Raw genomic sequence first — 24,175 nt, forward strand, 5'->3', positions numbered from 1 at the left:
AAATCATGAGAGTTAGAGATGGAGAAGTCCTATCAGAAAACCTAGTCCATCTTCCTTTAAGTGCAGGTTCATCTCTAGTGTTTTGTCCATTCTAGTTTCAAATGTCTTAGGCAACTGGGAAGAAATAAAGTAAGCAAATACTGTATTAAACTCAAGTAGGGACAAAACTGACCTTTGGCTAACCGTTCTCCCATCATGCTGGCAGATCTGGCACTAGGAAGGGGAACTCTAAGGTTGGATATGTTTATGAAAGAGAACAGTTGTAAATTACCAAGGTTTGTGGGCAGGTTTCCACTTCAGGCAGCAATAAACAGGATTACAAGGAGAAATAAATAGGGTTACTGTGGCTCAGAGCTTTCCCCTCATCGTCTTTTATATATTTGCAGAATTCTTGTTCTCAGAGGGAACAAACCCAAGGAAATGTATCTTACACAAATGGTTGTTTCCTTTGAAAAATATTTTAAAACTCTTTTCCCATCTGTTTGCTTGTGCGTGTTCTTTCTTTTTCTCCCCAGCTCAGATCCACCCTGATGATGATATTTTAATAAAAGATGATTTTAATAATAAATATCATAAATGATTGTTTGTGTGTATCTCTTTATACTTAATATTTCTCCTCACAGGGACACAAAGGACTTGATGGTCCTAAAGGTGAGGTCGGAGCAACTGGATCCAAGGTAATATCTTCATTCTGAAATCTGGTTTGGGGTTTCAAAGGAGTTGTAGTGTGTAGCTCTTGAAGTGTCCTAATGAGTCGTGTTTATATATTTTAGTGTCTTTCATTCAAAAGGATCCTAAAGCCCAAAGAATAAAACCTGTGGAAGAACATTGATTAATCATACTTTCCATAATGCTAAAAGCAGCTGAAGATAATAGATCTTTAAAACGAAAAAAACTTTGTTTCCTCTGCTGATCACCAACTTCTCTGATTATTTATTTACTTGTTAAGTAGCTCCATTGATGTGATTGGTCTGTTTTGGGGGATGCTACTTGCATGAAAATTTCATTGTTCCTGAGCAGAACTGCATGGAATTTCCCTATCTGTGCAATCCACTTCACTTACCTAAAGCTGAAGAATTTGGGCTTTATGCAAGAGTGCCAGTGGATTGGGGAGATGAAATCCTCATCCCCAGTTTGGGTCTGCAGTTTGTGCATTAGAATAATGGCTGTAGATTATTTGTGTCATTTGCAAGTGGTCAATGGATCCATGTTAAACTAAATCCCATTAATCCTCTTCTAGCTGGATACCAGGCCACTTCTGGACTGTCCAGTGGCTCATGTGGAACTGGCACGGAGATCATTCCTGTGGCGCACAGATGCTTTGTGCATTTGCCTTACACTGTTTTGGGAATTTGGACAGGCCCTGCATCTATAATTAGGCATGGCAGAATTTGATTTTTTAAATAATTTCAACAGATAATATCAAGGTTTATTTTTAAGCATTTTCTTCAATTTGTTGCAATTTAAATATTCACAGTTGCATAAAATTATGGGTTTTAAATTTTAAATTTTTATCTATTTAAATTCTCAAAGTTGAGGGAAGTTATCGGTGTGTCAGACAATAATTATTTAGTGACAGTAGACATTGAGATTAAAAAGGTTGACATTTTAGAGCCATTAAAACACAAATTGTCAACATCACATGTTAAAATTTACAAGGAAAATGTCCTTAAATCAAACTAATAAGTTCTCAGGCAACATTTTCTTCCTTTACCTATCTGAAGATGTCAATTACTATCGATAATATTTTTTCTTCAGTTTCAGTGTCAATCAACATTAACTGACATCATATATAGTGTCTCTCTAATTTACCAACATTGACCAATAAAAATCGAATTCTCCTAAGCTATCTATAGTGTAAAAAAATCAAACTGAAAAGAAACTTTTCTGGTCTTCTTTATGTGCAAAACAGGTTCAAACCTGCTTCTTTCTCTTTGCAGGTCAGCTGTAAGTGGATTTAGTTTTAAGTAGTTTTAATACTGTTTAGCTGGCTAGCATAGATTGAGACAAGTTGTGTTAAAGCCACTTTTAAAAAGAGTGCCAGTCTCCTTTATTGTTTTTTTTCCTGCCATATTCATACTAGCCTACTAAATGGTACTGAAACTGTTTTAGCCTGCTGAAGGCAGAAACTGCAGATGGTTTGGAACTGTTACCTGGGGGTAAAAAACCTGTTGGTTAAGTGGATATAGAAGAACTGATTTGGGTTACTTTCCAGAATAAAAAAACATTTTTAAAAATTGAACAAGTTGGGATTGTTTATGAATCATCAGTTATTAAATCAAAGCACTGCAGATTGGTTTGTCTTAGAATCATAGAATCATAGAAGATTAGGGTTGGAAGAGACCTCAGGAGGTCATCTAGTCCAACCCCCTACTGAAAGCAGGACCAACACCAGCTAAATCATCCCAGCCAGGGCTTTGTCAAGCCGGGCCTTTAAAATCTCTAAGGATGGAGATTCCACCACTTCCCTAGGTAACCCATTCCAGTGCTTCACCACCCTCCTAGTGAAATAGTTTTTCTAATATCCAACCTAGACCTCCCCCACAGCAACTTGAGACCATTGCTCCTTGTTCTGTCATCTGCCACCACTGAGAACAGTCGAACTCTGTCCTCTTTGGAACCCCCCTTCAGGTAGCTGAAGACTGCTATCAAATCCCCCTTCACTCTTCTCTTCTGCAGACTAAATAAGCTCAGTTCCCTCACCTTCTCCTCATAAGTCATGTGCCCCAGCCCCCTAATCATTTTCATTTTCGTTGCCCTCCACTGGACTGTCTCCAATTTGTCCACGTCCTTTCTGTAGTGGGGGGGCCCAAAACTGGACACAATGATGTGGTCTCACGCATGCCATATAGAGGGGAATAATCACTTCCCTCAATCTGCTGGCAATGCTCCTAATAATGCTGTCCAATATGTCGTTAGTCTTCTTGGCAACAAGGGCACACTGCTGACTCATATACAGCTTCTCATCCACTGTAATCCCCAGGTCCTTTTCTGCAGAACTGCTGCTTAGCCAGTTGGTCCCCAGCCTGTAGCAGTACATGGGATTCTTCCATCCTAAGTGCAGGACTCTACACTTGTCCTTGTTGAACCTCATCAGATTTTGTTTGGTCCTATCCTTCAATTTGTCTAGGTCACTCTGGACCCTATTCATACCTTCCAGCATATCTAACTCACCCCCCTGTCCCCACAGCTTAGTGTCTAGATCAAAACATTTTTGCTAAAATTTCCCACTGTTCAGTTCTGCCATTAGTAGCAACAGTAGAAGCACACCTGTGTATTTAGGGCACAAGTGTTGGTTGGCATTTTAGCCATGTATCCTGTAGATTAGATTGCTCTCCCTGCCCTAGGGAGGAGGATGTGAACAGTTCTTGCTCATCCACACTGCTGTTGTGGTCAGTCTTTGTCTTCTTGCATATCTCCACCCACCCCATGCTTGCCAATGCAAGAGCTGACCACAGTCTGGCTCTCTGCAATCAAGCACACTGACAGTACTCAATAATAAATCATCATAATTGTAGCAGATTGGTGGGTCAGGCATGAAAATTTCTTGGGGAGGAATGGAAGGTACTATTCTCTAGCTGCATTTGAAAACTTGTGCATTATTCAGTATATCTCTTAGGGATGAGCTTATTCTGCTTCAGTGGGAACTCAGAAACATGGCTCTTTCCATCAGTAATGGCACAGATTTATGTAACTTCCCACACATTGCTATGCAAATTTGTTCCTAATATAGCTAAATTAAACTTAAGTGGTGGTGATAAGAGATGGAGTTTCATTCTCCTCTAACATGTGTTTTTGTGCTTTCATTTGAATTTCTAGGGTGAAGCCGGACCAACTGGCCCAATGGGTCCAACAGGCCCTATAGTGAGTGTTATTTGCAATGTTTGCATCTGGATTTTCTGTTTCGCTTAATGTGTGGCTGTGAGACTGCAAACACTGATCCGTTATTTTTTGTCATCAGGAGCCTGTAATGCATTTAGGATTTAAGTTTTGTTGAAAGCCATGTCTTTCAGAGCTAAATTCTGTGCTGGTGTAAATGGGTGAAACTCCATTGTAGTCAGTGGAGCTATGCTGTGTTCCATTGTTCCCCAGAACTGAGGCCATGTAAGTACTTTGTCAGTAACTGCAGTAAATCAGGAAATTAATACAAATCTGAATTAGGTTTTGGTATGATCTTTTCCCCATTGTGGTTCAGGGTGATTAACCCCTCTATACTCTTTAGGCCCTTCCTAATTCTTTATATGAAGAGATTTTAATATGATGAAAATCTCAAAGAAGGTCACTTTGAGTCAATAATTGAAATTATTTCAGTTAGAAAAATATTAGCCAAGAAAACTACAGACAGAGGATTTTTGAGTGTGTCTAGAATAAACATGTGGGGTGAGAAGTCTTTTCTCTCCAGCAATCTCAGAATGCTTTTACTTAGCTGGTATTTAGAGCATCTGTAAAACTACAGGTTTCAGAGCAGCAGCCATGTTAGTCTGTATCCACAAAAAGAACAAGAGTACTTGTGGCACCTTAGAGACTAACAAATTTATTTCAGTATGAGCTTTCGTGAGCATCTGAAGAAGTGAGCTGTAGCTCACGAAAGCTCATGCTGAAATAAATTTGTTAGTCTCTAAGGTGCCACAAGTACTCTTATTCTTTTTGTAAAACTACAAGCATTAGTGGAGATAAAGCCATCTGGTTTTGATGTGTTATCCTGTGTCCTGCAGAATGTAATATCTCTGAAATGGATTTCAATTAGTGAATCTGCCATAGTAAAATGGGATTGAGTTATTGACCCTCAGTGAGTATGTAGGGAATTTAGTCTTTGTGTGGCTGAATTTTGAAATACATCTACAAGTGGAAAAAGAGAAATTACAGAGCAGTTCAGTTCCCTGGGACAAAACTTGTAAGGCTGACTGAGGACATAGATTTGCTTCAACTTTATGGGCCCCATAGACCAGGGTAATCACTAGCAGAAAAAACAGTGGTCTGATCTTGTAACACTTAGTCATATGAGTAGTTCTTAGTCATTCTTGTATTCTCATTAAAAACAATGATCCTAATTATGCAGCCTTTGAAATGTTTGGCACCAAATTTCATCAGTGGGAGCAAGACTGAACCCAATGGGATTCTTCTTGTGAGTAAGGCTTGTCAGATCAGCCTTCATTACTCTATAATTTCTGGAGTAGGAGTGCAATGAAACGTTTTTATTGAAAGAAAAAGGAAAAATCAGAGATGTTTAAAAGAAAACTGAAAAAATGCTCTATACTATGGTTATTCTGAAACAAACAAACAAACAAACAAAAAAAGGCAACCAAGAATAGTGAACTCCTGCATTCCACTTCTTATTATCCTCACACAATGAATATTCAATTAAAGCACTTTTCTGTTCTCTTTCCATAGGGTCCTAGAGGAATGTCAGGAGAAAGAGGGCGAATTGGACCACAAGGTGCTCCAGTAAGTGGATTTGAGGTTTTGCTGCTGTCTGTTAGCCTTACTGCTGTGCTTTACTTGTTTTATCTAAATTACAGTCATATTTCTTTTTTCCTGTTTTGAGCTTGCAAAAATTTACTACTGAGTGAGTAATTTACTCACTCTCATGTTCACATTTCTCCCCCGCCCAACTACAAGTAGTCTCTTTATAGTCCAAGGCTACTGCAAGAACTGAGTAGAGATTTGCAGGATCACAGCCTTAATTTACATTTTAAAAAGCAATAACATCTGTAAGTTAGACATGAATTGCTATATTTTATTAACATAGGTGCCAAGAATAAACTGGATGCAGGGGGTGATTTTGAGCAGAACTGTACAAAATTGTTAAATATGTTCACAACGTTTTTCATCAGTTTTGTGACCCAGAAATTACATTTTTTATGTGTAAAATTTCTGTGAAAAAGCCATTTTCACAAAAACTTGCAAAATTTGAAATTGTATATGTTTCTGATACGAATTGATTTTCAGTGGGGAAAAAAACCCTTAAAATGAAAATTTCAAAAGTAATCATCTTTTAGTTCAAAATAGAAAAAATGGTCTCACTAAAAACAAAAAAGTGAACTTTCTTAAGTATTTCATGATATGGGATCATGTCTGAAAAAGAAATGCAAACCCTTCATCTCTGTAGTTTTACATTTTGTTTCAAATTTTGTTCACATCTCTACTCATGGCACTCATGAGTCTAGTGCAGTGGTTCTCAATCTGTTTACCATTTTGGGCCACATATACAACCAATGTTTTATGTGGGACGCATCCACACACTATATAAACTACCTGTGTGGCCCTGAGGCTGTCATATGGGGCGCAGCTGTGTGCTCATTGGGCTGCAAGTGTCCCGCAGGTTGAGAATCATTGGTCTAGTGTGTACTACTCTTCATAGTAACAAACATGAAATCCTGGTCCCATTAAAATCACTAGCAAAAGTCCTGTTGACTTCATCAGGCTATGATTTCACTCTAAAACTCTTCCATGTCCATTCTGTGATGGATTTATGGACTGGTATAATTTAAAGACAGTTGTAAATTGGCTCCTTTTACAATCACTAATATTCAAGGGCAGAGTTTAATAAGAATTCCTATAAATGTACGGTGTCTTGTCTATCTCTATGTCTAGGGTGCACGAGGTTCACATGGTATGCCAGGGAAGCCTGGGCCAGTGGTAAGTTCCTTTCCTTGTTCCCAGTGTTGTGATCTTCCTTTACCTTCAGACATTCTTTAACCAGAAGGATGAGTAACTGTTGCCGTTTTTTAGTCTGGTAACTGAAGGCAAATCCTAAATATCTGTGCATGATTCCTGATACTGCCACAAAATTATTAATCACAACTGTGGAGATGTGTGCTCTGAGAAATAAACCACTACGATTTTGCTTCCACTCAAGAAAGTGATTTTAAGTAAGGAGTAGGCTGGTGCTATATTCATCTTCTCTCAAGGAACTGATGTATTGCTACATTAATGCAATGGAACCTAGATGCAAAAAGGTTAAGCATTTTAGAAATAAGTATTATAATAAAGAATCATTAATAAAAAGTTGTCTTTTCTTCACAAATGAAGATGTCAAAGGAAGTTATACCAGTTCTCAGTAAGAAATAATGAATTTCACTAATAACAGAAAGATGTGAATTTGCTAGCTCAAATCCGTAGGGACTATATATTTTCAAAACTTATAAAGATATGTAGCCCTTTTTTTTAGAAGTCATACACTGAGCTGATGAACCAGAAACACATACACGAATACATTACAAGCTGAAAAACTGCCTCCTTGAGAGATCAATTTATTATAAAATACTCACATCTTTTATATAGAAGTTTATCAAAAATTAAAATAATAATGCTTTTCAATACATGATTTACAAGTAGTTTTGTTATACAGAAAAGATATTGTAAAAAGTTTTCCGATAAAGAAAATACAGTTTAAATATATTAAAAAGTTAGTGTGGCAGTTAAAACTAAGGATTTTCATATAACACGTGACTCTGGTCCCAATCCTACAAACACCTATGCACAAATGTTTAACTTAATGCATCTGAGTACCCCACTGAAGAATATCTAGAAGTCAGTGGTATTACTCATATGTGTAAAGTAAGTCACATGCATAAGTGTTTTCAGTTTTAGGGCCTATAGTACAGTTTACTCATTTATACTTCCTCACTATTAATGTTTGACAGATTTCCCCTAGACATACACTTTCTTCTTTTTTTTTTTCTGCGCTGGTCACTTGACAAAAACATCTGCCAAAGTAGTTGCCTGTTGATACAAAATGTGATATGCCTGTATGCTGAATCTTCATTCAGTCTGAGGCACGCTAGTCCAAAGTTAAAATTTTCACTGTTTAAGTACCTAGTCTTTCTTCCCTAATGATATTGTGTAGGCCTTGGATGAACAATGCCACAAGAAGTAAGGAAAGGTAGTAAGGAAGCTGAGATTAACAATGGATAAAGCATAAACTCACAAGCAGCCTTGTAAATAACATTCAATTTGTAGATTAAGAAATAGTGAGAAGAGTAATGTGTCATAAGCTTGCAGCCACAGCTTTGCTTACAGCTCATGGACAGTTCATGATCTGTAGAGGGATTGGATACAAAAATTAGTGGGCCAATGATAAAGTTTGTGATACAGCATTTTAACCTATAGTATTCAGTTTCAGTGTGTACATAAGCTGATTCATGATTATGTATGTTGGAGATGTGGTGCACCCTCGCCTAATCCCCTACATCTGAGCCTGATCACCTCAGATGTAGTTTTATGACATTATATAAAGAAACGTCTGTGACTAGTCTGGGTTTGAACCAAGTTTTCGGATTCATGAGAGCTGGATAAGGTGTTCTCCCAGAACTGGTGTTCTGGATATGCCAAGTGCAAGAGGTCTCGTAGGGAATCCCAACATGCTGCAGTGAGGAAACAGTATTTGTCCATGTGTTACACAATAGACTGTACTGTTGTAAACTCCATTAACCAACAATTGACTATGATAGAAGTTGAAGCTGAGAGTGTAGATAGCTGCCAAATTCAGTTATCTCGTATATCCTACAGAGAAGAGTGACCACAACTATTACAGTATTTTAAAAATAAAAGTTTTAAAAGATTTTTCATTATTTTGAAACAATTCTGTAACAGAAAAAAATTGAATCTCAAAGCAATTCTGAAATTCTAGATGAAGTATAAATATTTCAGTAGACTTCCAACATGAGCTCACACCCACTGGGCATGACATCTGGTTGGCTAGCATATATGGTACATTCCCTAGCAATCTCACAGAGAGATGCAGAATGGTTAAACATGATCTCTCTGGAGAAAGTGCTATCCAAATATATGATGAATTGGGTAATTACAAAGAAATGTGTCGTAATACTAAAATTATCATTGAAATGAGTGAGATTTGGCAGATAAGTGTTCGTGACCCAATACATTGGTATGTAGCTTTTTCATAAATACATTAAATGAGCTGTTACAGCAGTGCTTTAGCAATTCACTACAAGGTCACTGGTAGAAATGTTCTCCATAATTAATAGTCTTTGGAACAGATTGTTCTTACTGAGTTTGTCAGTGGAAGCTTTATTATATAAAACCTTCTTTCTCAGTATACATCATGTTCCCCAAAGAGGGTGAAAATCCAGCCAAAGACAAAGAAAGGGAAATCATTTGGGAATATGCAGCTGTACTCAATATTTATGACCACTGTATACTACTATTCAAAGACTGTATAATATAGAAGGAGGAGTGTATGTCACATCTGTTCAGCCCACCCAGCACAATAGCAACAAAAAAGCAGTATTAGTCTACCACTTGGTTGACTCTACGTTATATTGTTATTTTTGGATGCAACCGTGTCAACTATCATACTCATTTTGGACCATATACCTCTGTTGATCTACACACAGAACTCTCTCAGGCAAGAGTGGGATTTCTTCAGTGTTCTGATGACTGTTAACATAATTAGGATATTTTTTGGAAACATTTGGATTTGCATGAACAGATTAAGAGCAATATAGGGCCCAATCTGCACAATCTGAGTTGTAAAGGGGTTATCCCCCTATATAGAGAATGCAGGACTATTGGAGTTATTGATCATAAAGAGTTTGTGATTTGAGTGATTATGGGTATCACGATTAAGGTTAATATTTTGTCACAGGTATTTTTAGTAAAAGTCACAGACAGGACATGGGCAATAAACTATAAATCATAGAAGCCTGATCCCTGCCATGTGTTAGGCTGACAGCTAGAGCCCTGCCATGTGCCATGATTGATAGAGATTCTGATACAATTATTAATTTAGTACGAAATCAGAATATGATTAAGATACAATGCTCTATTGATATATAATATCTGAACTTAACTGGCTGAATAGTTTTGTTGACATGTCTGATGGGGCGCATAGATTTAATCTTTGATTAGTATATTTATCTAAAGTTTTGTTTAGCTATTTGTAATATTGTCTGATACAAAATCATCTGTAGCACAATATGCAGAGATTTTACAGATAGAAAGTTTGAGTGGAAAAGCAGTGATTTTTTATCTTATCTTTTTAGTACCTTTTAACAGCAGCTTGAGCAAAACGAAGAGGAAATAGTATATTTGTAATGAAAACTGAAACTCAAAAATATTATCATTAAAAACTATCTTGATTACTGTTTGGAAGTTGGAAGATGAACCAAGAGCTGTAACATTGATAACATCAGTAAAAAAGTACTTAATTCAGTGGTACTCAGACCTCAGTGGTTCAGGAGCCAAATTAGCGATCAACATTATCCAAAAGAGCCAGTGTAGCAAAATGACTGACTAAATATTAACTATAATTGGTTAATAACATAATAAAAGCATCCTGATTGGTTAATAATTAAATCACACAGTGTTCTAATATCATGTGCTGCCAGGAGACCTATGAATGAGCCACTTGCAGCTCGCAAACCACAGTCTGAGTATCATTGTCTTAATTAAAACATTAGATGTATAAGTGGTATTCAGTTCATAACACTTAACGTCATCTACAATATTTATAGAACTGGTTTCCTATTTTTTATGAGGCAATATGTTTTGTGACTGGCATTGCATTTAAACCCAGGAACTCCATTTGCATAGGCCTTCATCAGTGTTTAGGCTACTAGTTTTGTGATACTGACTTTGGAAATATCACCTCATGTACTTTATTTGTTTTTTATAGGGACCACTTGGTATAATTGGTTCTCCTGGTTTTCCGGGTCCTCCTGGTGTAAAGGTAAGAAAAGCTGTTTCGTTTTAGTCTGTTTAACCCTATGAATTAGATCTTCGTATGCCCACAATTAAAGAGACCACCTTGAACATGTGGAATTCATCTTCACAAATGAAAAGTGATGACTGTGCATTTCACCTTTAATTAACACTGGAGATAGAAGCTAGAAATAACAGCTGTGATGAAGCAGCAGGCTTTGACAGAATATGGCCATGATCATAGGTGAGAAACTCAAAGATAAGTGGGAAAAATGGGTTTAACTGCTGAAGCAACCCTTATAGAGACCAGATGGGTGAGGCAACATCTTTTATTTGACAAACTTCTGTTGGTGAAAGAGACAAGCTTTCAAGCTACACAGAGCTCTTCTTAATTAGAATATTATGTTAAACCATAAGATTGTGAAATCAGCTAGCTTGATAGAGTTGGATCTGTAGATCCATCCCCCAGGAAACTTAGGCAGCTGCAGGAAATAGCAGGAAATAGCAGTTTTAATGTGAAGTGGCAATGCACGTAGGTTACTGTGCCATAGAATAATGATCAAATGATCTAAACAAAAGAGGTTGTAAAGCAGTTGTGCAAGGTTGGCCTTATCTCTTCTTCCCACACACCACCCCAAACATCCTTTAAGACTCTATAAAAGAGGTGTTTTGGTTCAAAGAATAGGAACAGAATAAAATTTTTCTTAACTTCCATTTAAGAGTGACGATTTTCTGGTAATCCTTATATTTTGGATGACATACACGATATTTAGATTACCGTCACAGCATTAATGTAACAATAAAAATCAGCATTTACGTTAGATTGTTTGGGGGGGGCGGGTTAAACCTCATTTTTGCCTGTTCTCTTCTTATCCTAGTGACGCTTGTTCTGTTTTCCATATCATTTATAATCTGCTGGTGGCATGACATTTAGATACAGTAGAAATTTTAATATGTTGGTCATGATTCAGCTCTGACTGGTGACATAAGGTTTCAAGGAGTTTCTATATGTTTTTCATATGAACTTTGTAAAAGGAAGATGTAGGAGATAAATGAGTAATAAATGAGTAATGTAGGAGTAGGACTAACTCATGGGTTTGCCATGAGCCTGGTTGAGGGGTACAATGTTGTTGTATTGCCACGAAAGCAGACTGGAAGGTAGATTGTGACTCCGGCAGATTGAAGGCAAATTGTGACTCCTACAATCAGCAACTGAATGCTACTGCAGTATCTTAAAGAAAAGGATCAATGACTTCCCTAAGCGCCGCCAACCGCAGAGGTGGGTGAAAGGGAAAATCTTGCTGCAGTAGGAGGAGAGATAGAATGGCTCTGTACTCCTCCTCCAGCTCAGCCTAAATGGCTCTTTAGAGCCACAGTAATGACTAATTGCATTGCCCAGAACTAAGCTGGATCATGATTGTTTAGGAGGGGCTTTCAGCAATGTCCCCTCTAATTTTTCCCACCCATGTGCGGAATCAATTTTGTTATGTGCACCAATATGGAGGTGATGTGTGGCACATCGGTGTCCATATTGGTGCAATAACAAAATTCACATGGGGGGGGGTGAGGAGTTTGGAATGTGGGAGAGGGCTCAGGACTGGGGCAGAAGGTTGGGGTGCAGGGATGTGAGGCCTCCTGGTGGGGGTGTGGGCTCCGGGGTAGGGCCAGGGATGAAGAGTTTGGGGTGCAGGAGGGTGCTCTGGGGCTACAGTGAGGAGATAGGACTCCCCTCAGCTCTCTCTTCCCTCAGCAGCTCCTGGGCTGGGGCTGCAGGATAAGCACCCCTCCTCCTGCTGGTCTTGGAAAAGACTGGGTTCGGGCCATGCTACCCCAGCCATGCCTGGGTTCGGGCTTTGGCAGGTTGGGAGGCCGGGCTAGGTTGGGACTAGGGGAGGGTCAGATTACAGAGAACGTAGGCTGTGAGATCCTGCATTTATTTGAGAACCTGCCCCAGCAAATCTAATCTATCAGCTTTGTGAGTTTTTGTGGAAGGCAGGGTATAGTGAATGGAATACTTGAGATGTTTTCTTACAGTGGAGTTCTGCAGCTATAACTGAGAGAAGAATATAGCCTGCAGATAATTGATGGTGATGATGCATAAGCCAGAAATAATACAGCTTGACTCTTAGATCCTAGGCAGAGTTTGAGGCACTGTCCGAAAAAAACAAAACAAAACACATTGTTTACAGTAAAGTGAGTACAGTTGATATGAAAATCATTGAGACACAAAAACATGGAACCTCACAATGACCAATTCACTTCAAGGTCTGATGTCTCATTACAGGATTAATTGCTAGTGGTGACAGGTAAATGAACAGAAAATCTATCCCTTAATAGAAGAGCTTTAGAGCTGGAACCCCCCCCATATTTTATGAAACTATTCAAATTATAGTTTCAAAGAATGGCAAGGTATTTAAGTCCTTATAAACACTGACCAAATGGCATTTAAATCCTCCTGTATGAAGTGCTAAAACATTGTGTCATGGAAAACTAAAAGGCTATGTAAAACCATAATTCATATCTAAAAATTCTAGCAGAAATGTAAAACTAAAATTGTAATAAATATTTTGGTGAGCCATGACGCACTGGGGGTTGTGTGTCAGGCCCACCCAGAGGATTCAGGGGGCCTGGGATCTTCGGCAGTGGGGGTCCTTCTGCTCCTGGACCCGCCGCCGAAGTGCCCCAAAGACCTGCAGTGGCAGGTCCTGCTTTGGCAGTAATTCACTGGTGGGGGGCCCCCATCGTAGGTCTTCAGGGAACTTCAGTGGCAGGTCCCAGAGTGGAAGGACCCCCGCCACTGAATTACCCCCAAAGCGAGGGCCCCCCACCACCGAAGACCAGGAGCAGAAGAAGCTCTGAGGGCCCGGGCGCCATGAGAATTTTCCGGTGCCCCCGAAGCGAGTGAAGGACCCCGCTCCAGGGGCCCTGAAAACTCTCATGGGGGACCCTGCCGGTTCCAGGACCTGGGGCAAATTGCCCCACTTGCTCCCCCCTCCCCTGGGCTGCCCTGTTCTGTGTTGAAGTCGTCCTCACAACCTTTGCATAGGATCAATGGATGGTCATCTCCTGCTCCAGTGGAAATTCACACCATGCCCTGATACAATTGCTACCATCTCACTTGTTTTTTTTCCTGTTCAATTTCTGACCCTCTTTATTTCTTTTTCTCTTCCTCACCTCATCCTTCTCTCTTTTTTCTCTTCCCCCTCCTCTATGTTTGTTTCTTCATTTCTGAGTTTTTCTTCATTGTTTTAAGGAATTTTTGAAACTCTTTTTCTGGATTTGTTTTCTTTCCATCTTAGTTATTGTCATGCTTCTCAAGATGACCTTTGTAGTCTTTGTCGGGCTGGGCAGCGTTTGCTCTGATGCCTGAGCGGAAAAGGGAGACTTGGGTCAGTAGATAACTGTTTGAGCCTCCAGCCCTGTATGTGAGCTTGCTTTGGCAGCATTCAAGGAACTTCCAAATATTTTGTAAAAGCAGCAAAGAATCCTGTGGCACCTTATAGACTAACAGACGTTTTGGAGCATGAGCTTTCGTGGGTGAACAAATAAATAAATATTTTGCCTCTAGCCATGGGTTTGAAGAAGACCCAGACTCATGCAGTCTCCTCATCCTCCTTTCCCCAGAATTGCTCCTCTCCTATCTGCTGAATCCCCACAAGTGGTAGGAAAACTATTATACAGTAAAAACATCTCTCTCTATTAGCTAAGTAGCCGAACTCAGCAGATGTTATATGTTGTTTATACAGTTGGCAACATTCACAAAAAAATTCTCTGGAAACAAGGCTAATACAGCCATCTGTATAATGTATTAGACTAAATTATCCTTTTAAGGCATGGCAGAAAAAATAGAGCAATGGCTAAACAAAACAAAGCATCTAAATAAATGTTTGAAAGAGCTGACAAGGGAAGAAGCAATAGGATTTTTTTTTTTAACAGAGGAACTACTTTCAGGATTGGACCGTCAGGTTGTGTAAATTGGTAAAGCTGCATTGAACTCAAGGAAGCTATGCAGATTTACATGTGCTGAGGATCTGCCCTTCAGTCCTGAAGATACAATTGTAGTGTAGCATCAGTTCAGAAAGGCAGTTGGTCCACATAAGAATAAAATTAAGGACATACCAGAGTGAATTGCGATATCAGAATAGATCAGTGGTCTATTTAGTCTTGCAGCTTTTTTCTGATAGTGGTCATTACTGCATAATATATCTGACCACTTTTGACTATAGAAAGCACAACCAGTGCCTACCATATTCCTATGTTTAATTCTTTTTTAATATTAACTGTTCGTATCAATACAGTCTTGTTGCAGTGAGGTCCATGGGTTAGTTTATACTGTGAGAAGCATTTCTTCTTATCAATTCTAATTTACATAAAGTTTCAAGTCTCAGCTGCAAACAGTGCAACCAAAGACTATAAAAAGAACCAATATTGACATGTCGATGGGGTTTTTTTGTATGGATTTCTTTCTGTTGTGCTTTTCCCCTGTAATATATTGGTGGTGTGTTTTGGATAAATTATACAGGCTACCATGCTGTTTCTCCTCTAAAAGAAAGGTGTTTGTATATGTATAGACTAGGGGGCAAATTGTGGTTTCAGTTTCAACGCTATAAATCTTGGCAAAATTAGGTTCTTATATGTGCAATACCTTTTTCTAATACTGAAGTATATGGAAGCTTGGATTCCATTGTTATCTATTCCATGCACTATTCCCTGTTAATTATTATGTGCTGCTTTTAAAAAAATAATTCAATAACTGATTGTTTTCTCTTGTGAAACATTAGGGTGAAGCAGGTCCAACCGGTGCACGTGGCCCAGAAGGTCCTCAGGGACAAAGGGGTGAAACAGGGCCACCAGGTCCAGCAGGGTCACAAGGACTTCCTGTAAGTTCAGGCTTAGGATGCTTGTTCCATTGATTGCCTGCACACTGTCTACCCAAAGCCAGTGGTACCTTACTATTGGGAGAGTCCCGAAAGTATTTTTAGAAAGGAAACATTTGTCTTCACGTTATTTGTATTTAAAATATCTTTTAGATAGATGACTAAACACTTGCAAATTAAATATCAGAGGGTAGCCGTGTTAGTCTGTATCCACAGAAACAACAAGGAGTTTGTTGGCACCTTAAAGACTAACAGAGTTATTTGTGCATAAGCTTTTGTGGGTAAAAAACCCACTTCTTCAGACACAACTGAAGTTTTTTACCCACAAAAGCTAATGCACAAATAAATCTGTTAGTCTTTTAATTTGCAAAAAACAAGGAGTCTGATGGCACTTTAATGTTACACATGCTGATGGAAACTGTGACCCTTTAAGTACTTATGCTCCAGCTGGACTTCCATGCTTAAAATTAAGCACACGTGTGTTATAGTATTTCTTCCTCAATCTGAACCTTGAAGTCCAAAAATGAGGTACTAGCATGAATTCCTCTAAGCTTAATTATCAGCTTAGATCTGATACGCTGCCACCAATCAGGACTCTCAGTGCCTGATAAACTCTGGTCTCCCCAAAAACCTTTTCTGAGGGATACCAAGATCCAGACAACTGAGATCTAATACAGGAAGGTAAACTTCTTTCCCTCCCTAGTGCCTCCTAGCCTTCCCTCCCTGGGTACCTGGAGATACTGGACTATCAATCCTGAACTAAAAAGAGGTTGCACTTGAGCCAGAGCAATACAGATTAAGCTCCGTGCAATTCTAAACTAAAGGGACCCCCTTCCCCTCACTCTTTCTCCCTGTCTCCCACACTCCCTGGTCAAGTACGACTCAATTCCCTGAGCCTTCAACTGGGGAAAAAATTAAACAGGTCTTTAAAGGAAGGTTAATAAAGAAAGAAAAAAAAAAATAAGAAATCTCTGTAAATACAAGAGTGTAATATTACAGGGTCTTTCAGCTTATCAGGACACCAGAGAGGAAAAGCCTCCCCCCAGCAAAAATACAATTTAACACACTTCAAGCAACTACATATTTGCAAATAAAGAAAAACAATTTTAAAAGACTAAACCGCCTTTCTACTTAATACTCACTATTTTGAATATATAAGAGACTGTAGCAGGGAGATTGGCAAGAAACCTGGTTGCACATCTAGTCCCTTCCAGGACTCAGAGAGAACAAAGCAAAAGCCAAAAGCCACAAACAAAGGCTTCCCTCCACTGAGATTTGAAAGTATCTTGTTTCCTGATTGGTCCTCTGGTCAGGTGTTGCAGGTCACTGTTTGTTAATCCTTTACAGGTGAAAGAGACATTAATCCTTAGCTATCTGTTTATGACAACATGTTTTTAGAATCAGGGTCAAATAGTGAACTTTTGTACTGTCTACATCCTAGGCTTTATTTTCTGCTCCTGAGAGGAGGCACAAATATATGTCTGACAATGTATTTTCATTCCTCCGTTGATACGTTCATTAGAATTTGTTATAATGATTTGTATGCTGTTTTTAGGGGACTGTAGGGACAGACGGTTCTCTTGGTGCTAAAGGCCCAACAGTAAGTAATCAAATCAACTGTATAAGGAATTTTGGTGATGGATTCCTTTTTTAATTTCAGCATTTCATGCTGCATCTCTTATCACACTGATGTCTCTTTTGTAGGGATCTCCAGGTACTTCTGGCCCACCTGGCTTAGCAGGTCCACCTGGTTCTCCAGGACCTCAAGGCAGTACTGGTCCTCCCGGCATCCGAGGCCAAGCGGTAATAATTTCTTTGTCACCATGGAGATGACAGTATTTAGCAACAATGCAGCTAAGGAAAGCTAATGTGTTGATTAGCAATGAAACATTTTCATTTCCAAGCAATAAGATGAAATCAGTAGACTGCTGTGTAATGAGTTTGAGACTCACTGGTGCAGCACCTCCTGCTGGTCGTGCTGGGAATTAACTCTTTCAGCCCAGAGCACCCTCTGCAGGCTGGTGTCTTGCCTGCCACTGGTCCCCCGTGTCCCTCCTGGACTCCAGTGCCCCTCTACATCAGGATTCTGCCCCAGCAGTAACCCACAATCTGGGTCTCCCCACCCAGGGGAACCCCCAACCCTCTATCCCCACCTTGCCTCAGTGGCTACTGCCAGTCATTGTCTAGCCCCCATCTGTAAACAACTCATCATCAGCAAGGAGGGTTAGGACCGGCTGCCTTTGCCTACCTCTGGGCTGCCCCCCTGCAGCCCCAGTACCCTTTTTTGGTCTTTTAGCAAGGCCTGCAGCCTGGGGTTTTACCAGGTTGGAGCTCCCCAGCTCCCTCTGCCCTTCCTCAGCACTGCTCCACCTCAGGTACTCTTCTCAGCTCCCAGGTAGCCAAATCCTTCTCCCTCAGAAGCTAGAGAGAGAGTCTTCCAGTGTCTGGCCTGCAGCCCTCTTATAAGGGCCAGCTGAGCCCTGATTGAGTTGGCCACAGCTGTGCTCAGCTACTCAGTCAGCTTCCCCCAGCTGTTCTTAATCCCTCTCCAGGGCTACTTTTAACCCCTTTTCTGTGGGAGTGGGGCAGCTGCCCCACTACATGCTGAATAGAAGTGAATATACCAAGACTTGATTCTCATTAATTTCTTATGTGTATTTTGAAATACAGATTTTTCTTTCTTAGGCCCAAGTCTTGAATTTGAGTGCAGAGAGGCAGAGACCTGTGCACAAAGCCTCACTGGCTTCTGTGGTCACTGGCCCGTGGGCCTGCCTGCTTGGAGTCACCTGTAGAATCAGAGCCTTAATTAGTATTTTGTATATGTAATTACAGAGAAAGAGACATGTTTACAGAAAGCATAAACTATCATAAATGTATTAAAATGTTCCTGTAGTTAGTCTCGTAGAAGGGAGTAGTTTTCTGATGCTAAACGTAGTCCAAAATTATTCAAGAAGTAATTGTGCTTAAATGCTTAATGCTTTTATAAAAATCCTTTATCTCTGAAGTCTTCTGCAAATTAACCATTAGCAATCTGGTTTGTTTAATCTTCAGCATATACTCTTTCACAGCATTATTAGCTGAGCAATTTTGGAATAAACCAGTTGTAACCCCACTGAATATAATTACCCAATGAAACAGATTGTCATTTACAAAATGTCAGAAATCTGCAGTATATGGGATTGGCTGTTTGGGTTTCTCTATGTCAGCTGTTGGCCATAATGTGCCCGAGATGGTTACTAAACTAGACAGGAAAATAAGTTACAGTGCTTGGATCAAGTTCTAAGGTTTTTATTCAGGCAAAAATTCTTACTGAAGTCAATGGACTTTGTGCTTGAGTGAGAACTGATTAAAGACATCAGGATCAGGAGCTATTTGGAGTTACCATGTATGAACAACCTATCTATAGACTAGATTAGCGGAAGCACTGTCACATTTTTCATTTGAAACCACTGTACTTGGTAACTCAGGTAAGGCTGGTTGAATGGTTTGTGCAGATTAATGGTATTAATATCTTTGTTTTCAGGGAGACCCTGGTGTGCCAGGTTTCAAAGGAGAAGCGGGTCCCAAAGGGGAACCAGTAAGTCATTTTTTGTAATCAAATCAAAATTTAAACAAAGAATGATACATGCATTGTTGTGCAGAGCAAATACTATATTTATTGAGACATATCTAGTATTACTTCTCATTATTGGTTTTGACCTGCAAGTAATGACCATGGAACACCCTGGTCAGGTTCTGTTGTGAATAAGGGGCTGGATAGGTCCTTTGAATCCATGACAAGGTAAATCCTTCAGCCAGTTATCCCCTGGACTCAAGTTTGAGGAGGCCGTAGCACAACAGAGAAATACAGGATCCCCTGATGCTTTATTAGCAGCCATGGAATGGATCTACTCCAACTTCTTGGTCTTATAAGGAAATCACTGGGCACGGGTGCTCATGGACACAGGGTTGTGCTCTAACAACATGCTTTGGTCCCATATGAGAAATAAGGAAAGATATTAAAATATGTTGAACAGAACTGAATGTAGCATACGTTGGTAGCAACATAGACCACAGCATCTCACAATCTACTCCAATATTGTAATATAAATATTGCATTTAACAAGTCCCCAAGGGAGTCCACATATGAGAACTCTGGGAGACAATTGGTGGCTGTCCATCGTAAAACTCTGGGCCATGTCCAAGAGGAATGAACAAAATTAGCTTGATACAGCTCTGTCCACCCATCAGGGTCCTATTGCTGAATCAGCTGCACTCTTTGATCAGCAATATCAAATGATGCTGGTAGACCTGATAGTGTTAGCATGGATGTTTGGACTCTATTCATAGCTATGAAAAGACAATCCATCAACATGGCCAGCACCATCTTGGAGCCATATGACGGCTGGATGAAAAGATTATTAGCTAACAGAGCCAGGATCAGTCGTAGCTGATTTGGCAATACATTCTTAATATTCTTGCTCAACTAAATTATTAGCAAGAGGATAGTAGTCAGCAAAGCTGTCAATGTTGACAAATGATTTCTTGAACTCTGGCTGGACTTACTATTTTTTTAAGGGTGTCTAGAAGAATGTCCTTCTAGAGAGAGGCATTGACAATTTCTGTCAGCTGTGGGGCTGGTAAATCTCAGTTCCATCTACCAAGAATGAAAATTGTGTCAGAATCAGAGCCTCTATGTCACTGAGCCAAAGTCCATCAGGGAAGATGGCATAAGGATTCCACGTGCAGAAGCAGTGCAGGAGTTACACCAGAGATGGATTGCAGAGAAGAGATCTGCAGTGTCAATCAGACAGAAAAATGTTACCCTAAGTTTAGTATTGTATAGTATGGATGCCATAATCGTACAGGTTCTTTAAATAATTAAATACTGATTTCCTTAATGCCACTTGCCTAACGATTAATAAATACCACAATGACAAATAATAGGATCCTATACAAGGAGTCAAATGATTGTGAAGCACAATGTAGAGCCAAATTTTAGAATTACCGTCCATTTATGGATCACTTCATGTTGAAATACTAGTTGATAAACATAGAAAAAGGAAAATCTGAATGGGAATAAGTGCATTTTATAACTGATTTAAAAAGAAATTAAAAAAAATCTAACTACCCAATTTTGTTCTTTCTGAAAATGTTTATGGATCATGTTGGAAGAAAGAGTGATTGATTGAGCCATAAAAATGGTTAATTTGCTTTATTCTGAACAAGCAAATATTTTCAATAGGGTCCACATGGCCCTCAGGGTCCCATTGGCCCTGTGGGTGAAGAAGGGAAAAGAGGCCCTCGTGGTGATCCAGGGTCAGTAGGTCCTCCAGGCCCTGTTGGAGAAAGGGTAAGGAAGCCAGAAAAATAATTATATTTGTTAGAGGTGGGCCTCTCTCATGAAAATCATATCTGACCTGGACCTGAATGTGAGCTCCCTTATAGTTTGAGGTGGGCAGAGACAAACTTGTCTTTAATGATAGTATATTGACAACTGTGATTTAGCATTGTTTGTTACACTAGAGATTTTATGACCTGATTTCTCTGAAGTGATAGGATGCTGTCTTTTGTAATACACAGTAGTTTCTTTTCAGAAGTGTCCATGCGAGGGTGAGAATATGAAAATGTAGCATTATGCCTTCCTCATATTGAGTATCATTTACTCCAGTGTTGTCTTTGGTTTTTTATTTGGGGAAGGAGAATGAAGCCTGGCATGTTAGTATTACTTTGAAGCTCAGCACATCGTTTGGGCACTCAGTGTTTAGATATCACAGTGATAGTCACTTCAGAAATATGACAGATTGATAACTTTTCTGTTGAGTAGAACCTTGTTACAGAAATAGTGTCATTGATTTCAGTGGGGCTACTCACAGAGCTAAGGTGTAATACTCAGTGTGAGTGATGAGATCAGAAAGAGGCCCTTAAATATTTTTCACTGTAAAAGAGCATTTTGAAGGCACATTAGCCAGTTGGAAGTTAAGGATTTTATAAGAAAATAAACTGATCTTCAAAACCCTATTGAACATCAAATTATTAATAATGATTTATGATATTTTTGCATAGGGTGCTCCTGGTAATCGTGGTTTTCCGGGTTCTGATGGCTTGCCTGGACCCAAGGTAAGGTGATTTGGGCCATTTTCCTCCCTGTCATGCTTAGAAATATATGCAAAAGAAGAATATAACTGAAAAGACAGGCTGCTGTGGGAAGTGAGCAGATCTGCTGAATGTTTGGCGGCAGGGCCAAAGGAAATGCCAAATGACAGTGGGTCAAGTCTTTCAAACATGCTGAGACCAGAGTTCTAAGTGAAAAACATTGCTCTTCCTGTGGGTCTCAGGCATTCCACTCTCCTTTCATGTCTCAAACTTGATGCACCTATGCTTGCATCATGATGTGTAAAAGCCACTGAGCAGTAACTACTTACATTGCATTTTACAGTGTCTGTTAAGTTAGTATTTGGAGAGGGAAGCATTCCCTGTAAAATAGCTCTTTCTTGACATCTCCATTGAGAAGCCAGCCCAATCCCCCATGTGTTGCCTAACAACCATATCGCTGACTGACAAGTGACACAAAGATGTTTTTGTTTATTAGGTCCATCAATTGTTACCTTCTATATAGAAGTGCAAGAATTCTAAATTCCTTATGTTAATTAATTCTATACAAGTGATCATTTCTAAATAATGTTAAGGATATGGTTCAGAATACTTTGGAACGCCAGTTTTAAAAAATATTGATAGATGCTCTTGACGGAAGATGTGTATTTTGCATTTACTTCCTCTTACTATGGTTGTTCAATCTAACGTCTGACTAACAGGGCTTTGATATCTTTTCCAGGGAGCTCAAGGGGAGCGTGGTCCAGCAGGTTCTTCAGGCCCTAAAGGAAGCCAGGGAGATCCTGGGCGCACTGGTGAACCTGGCCTCCCAGGTGCCAGGGTAAGGAAATTATAAAAATAACATCATGTCATGAATATGTGTAGTACCTCCCATTCCTGAGGATGGCAATGTACTTTACAGGCAAACTGTTATACAACCTCTGTTTATAGAAGCCAAAAACAGGGATCACTTCTTCCACCACTCTAATACCTTCACCTTTGGAAGAGAAATATGGAACCTGATCTTGAGTTCAATGGTTCTGCTCATGTGCAAAGTGAATCACATGAGTATTTTCAGGATCAGAGCCCAAGGACCTGGTTCTGTTCCCCTTGGAGTCAAAGGCAAGACTCCCATTAACTTCAAAGGGAGCAAGGTCTAGCGCTAAATTAGACATAGACAATGCAGTCCAGAGGAATGTAAATATGTAAAATACGAGGTGTGCAGAAAACATAGGTTGAAAGTCAAATCTTTGTTAAATTGGTTAATTGTTTTTAATGTATTTGTGTCGTGTATGGTGAGCTGTCATTGAAAGATCCTGCAGAAGAAATGTTTGAGGCAGGTTTGGAATGTCCCATACGAGGAAAGAAAGGAAATTCTAAGCATAAAGAGTGGCATGGAAGAATGGTTGAGAGTGGGAGAAATAAAGGAGATGAACTGGTGGGAGTCTTGAGAGGAGTATAGACAACAAATGAGAGAGTAAGTCGGAGGAAACGAGCAGAGATGCAGTTAAAATGAAATTGTGCAGAACTTTGAAGGTGAGGATGAGGAGCTTGACTTTGATGCAGTAGGGTGAGGGGAAGCCCCTGGAGGGCCTCGGAGAGGGGAATAACATGGTCGCGTTAAATGACTTTTCATTAGTCATGCCACCAGAGTGAAAAATTATTCCAGTGTGATGTTTCCTTACTGAGCACACTTTCTGAACTCATTTACAATCCTTGCCGTATTTTAGGGTCATATACACAGGTTATATCAATTGTTGTGTTATCCTATTTTTGTAGGGTCTCACAGGAAATCCAGGTGTTCAGGGTCCTGAAGGAAAACTTGGTCCTTTGGTAAGTAGTTTGTGACTTAGAGTGAGGAGGTTGTACATAATTATTGGTCCCTTCACTTGGCACTGTGAAATTCTGCTCTCCTTGAAATTAGCCTTTTACTAATCCATGGTTTCATAGTCTCTCAAGGTGCATAGGTCCTTCTAAATGCCAGCAAATGGAAGGCATTTAACATCTAAATGAGTCAGTGCAAATCACTTTCATTAGGCTTAATGTATGTTGCAGTATATGCTCAGTGTTGGCTATCCCAAGGAATTTAAACACTTGTGAGCTCAGGTTTGCTGGAAAGAAATATTTTTTACATCATTCCCATAATTATTGGCTACCTCCAATGACTCTGTCTATAATTGCCTTGAAGATGTTTGAAAGCTAGAATTGTCTCTTTGACATATACTTAAGGACATTTTTAATGGAACAGCCAAATTGGGAAATATAAAAGAAAGAAGAAATAAAGTAGAATATATAAATATTGTACAAGTACTTTCAAGACTGTAAGTGGATAACAGTACAAATGCTAAAGGTTGGAAGGTTTTAATATTTGAAAGGATAGGTTAACATTGGCTTAACCAACCTGAAAATGAAAAATTCTAGCTCTAAGTTTCACTGTTGGATACACTAGAGTTCAAGTGATCCATTTTTCAGTACTCTTGTACAAGTCCTCTTTCCTATCTGTTCCTTCCTTTACACAGATGACTATCAGGCAAACAGCATGGAGCCAGTTAGTGAGCTCT

The 24,175-nt window shown here is 39.5% G+C and overlaps 1 protein-coding gene across 1 annotated transcript in view; it reads left to right on the top strand.

The window, feature by feature from the left end:
• The window catches only part of COL5A2 (collagen type V alpha 2 chain), a 183,207-nt gene that overhangs the window by 120,815 nt on the left and 38,217 nt on the right, over nt 1-24,175 (top strand). The window contains exons 14-26 of the mRNA XM_032802587.2: nt 624-677; nt 3,820-3,864; nt 5,392-5,445; nt 6,595-6,639; nt 10,640-10,693; nt 15,447-15,545; nt 17,098-17,142; nt 17,247-17,345; nt 19,066-19,119; nt 20,767-20,874; nt 21,588-21,641; nt 22,357-22,455; nt 23,394-23,447. Coding sequence (XP_032658478.1) covers nt 624-677; nt 3,820-3,864; nt 5,392-5,445; nt 6,595-6,639; nt 10,640-10,693; nt 15,447-15,545; nt 17,098-17,142; nt 17,247-17,345; nt 19,066-19,119; nt 20,767-20,874; nt 21,588-21,641; nt 22,357-22,455; nt 23,394-23,447 — 864 coding nt within the window. The remainder of the gene's footprint in view (nt 1-623; nt 678-3,819; nt 3,865-5,391; nt 5,446-6,594; nt 6,640-10,639; nt 10,694-15,446; nt 15,546-17,097; nt 17,143-17,246; nt 17,346-19,065; nt 19,120-20,766; nt 20,875-21,587; nt 21,642-22,356; nt 22,456-23,393; nt 23,448-24,175) is intronic.

This window comes from Chelonoidis abingdonii, chromosome 10 (assembly GCF_003597395.2).
Source record: "Chelonoidis abingdonii isolate Lonesome George chromosome 10, CheloAbing_2.0, whole genome shotgun sequence".
Classification (NCBI taxonomy): domain Eukaryota; kingdom Metazoa; phylum Chordata; order Testudines; family Testudinidae; genus Chelonoidis; species Chelonoidis abingdonii.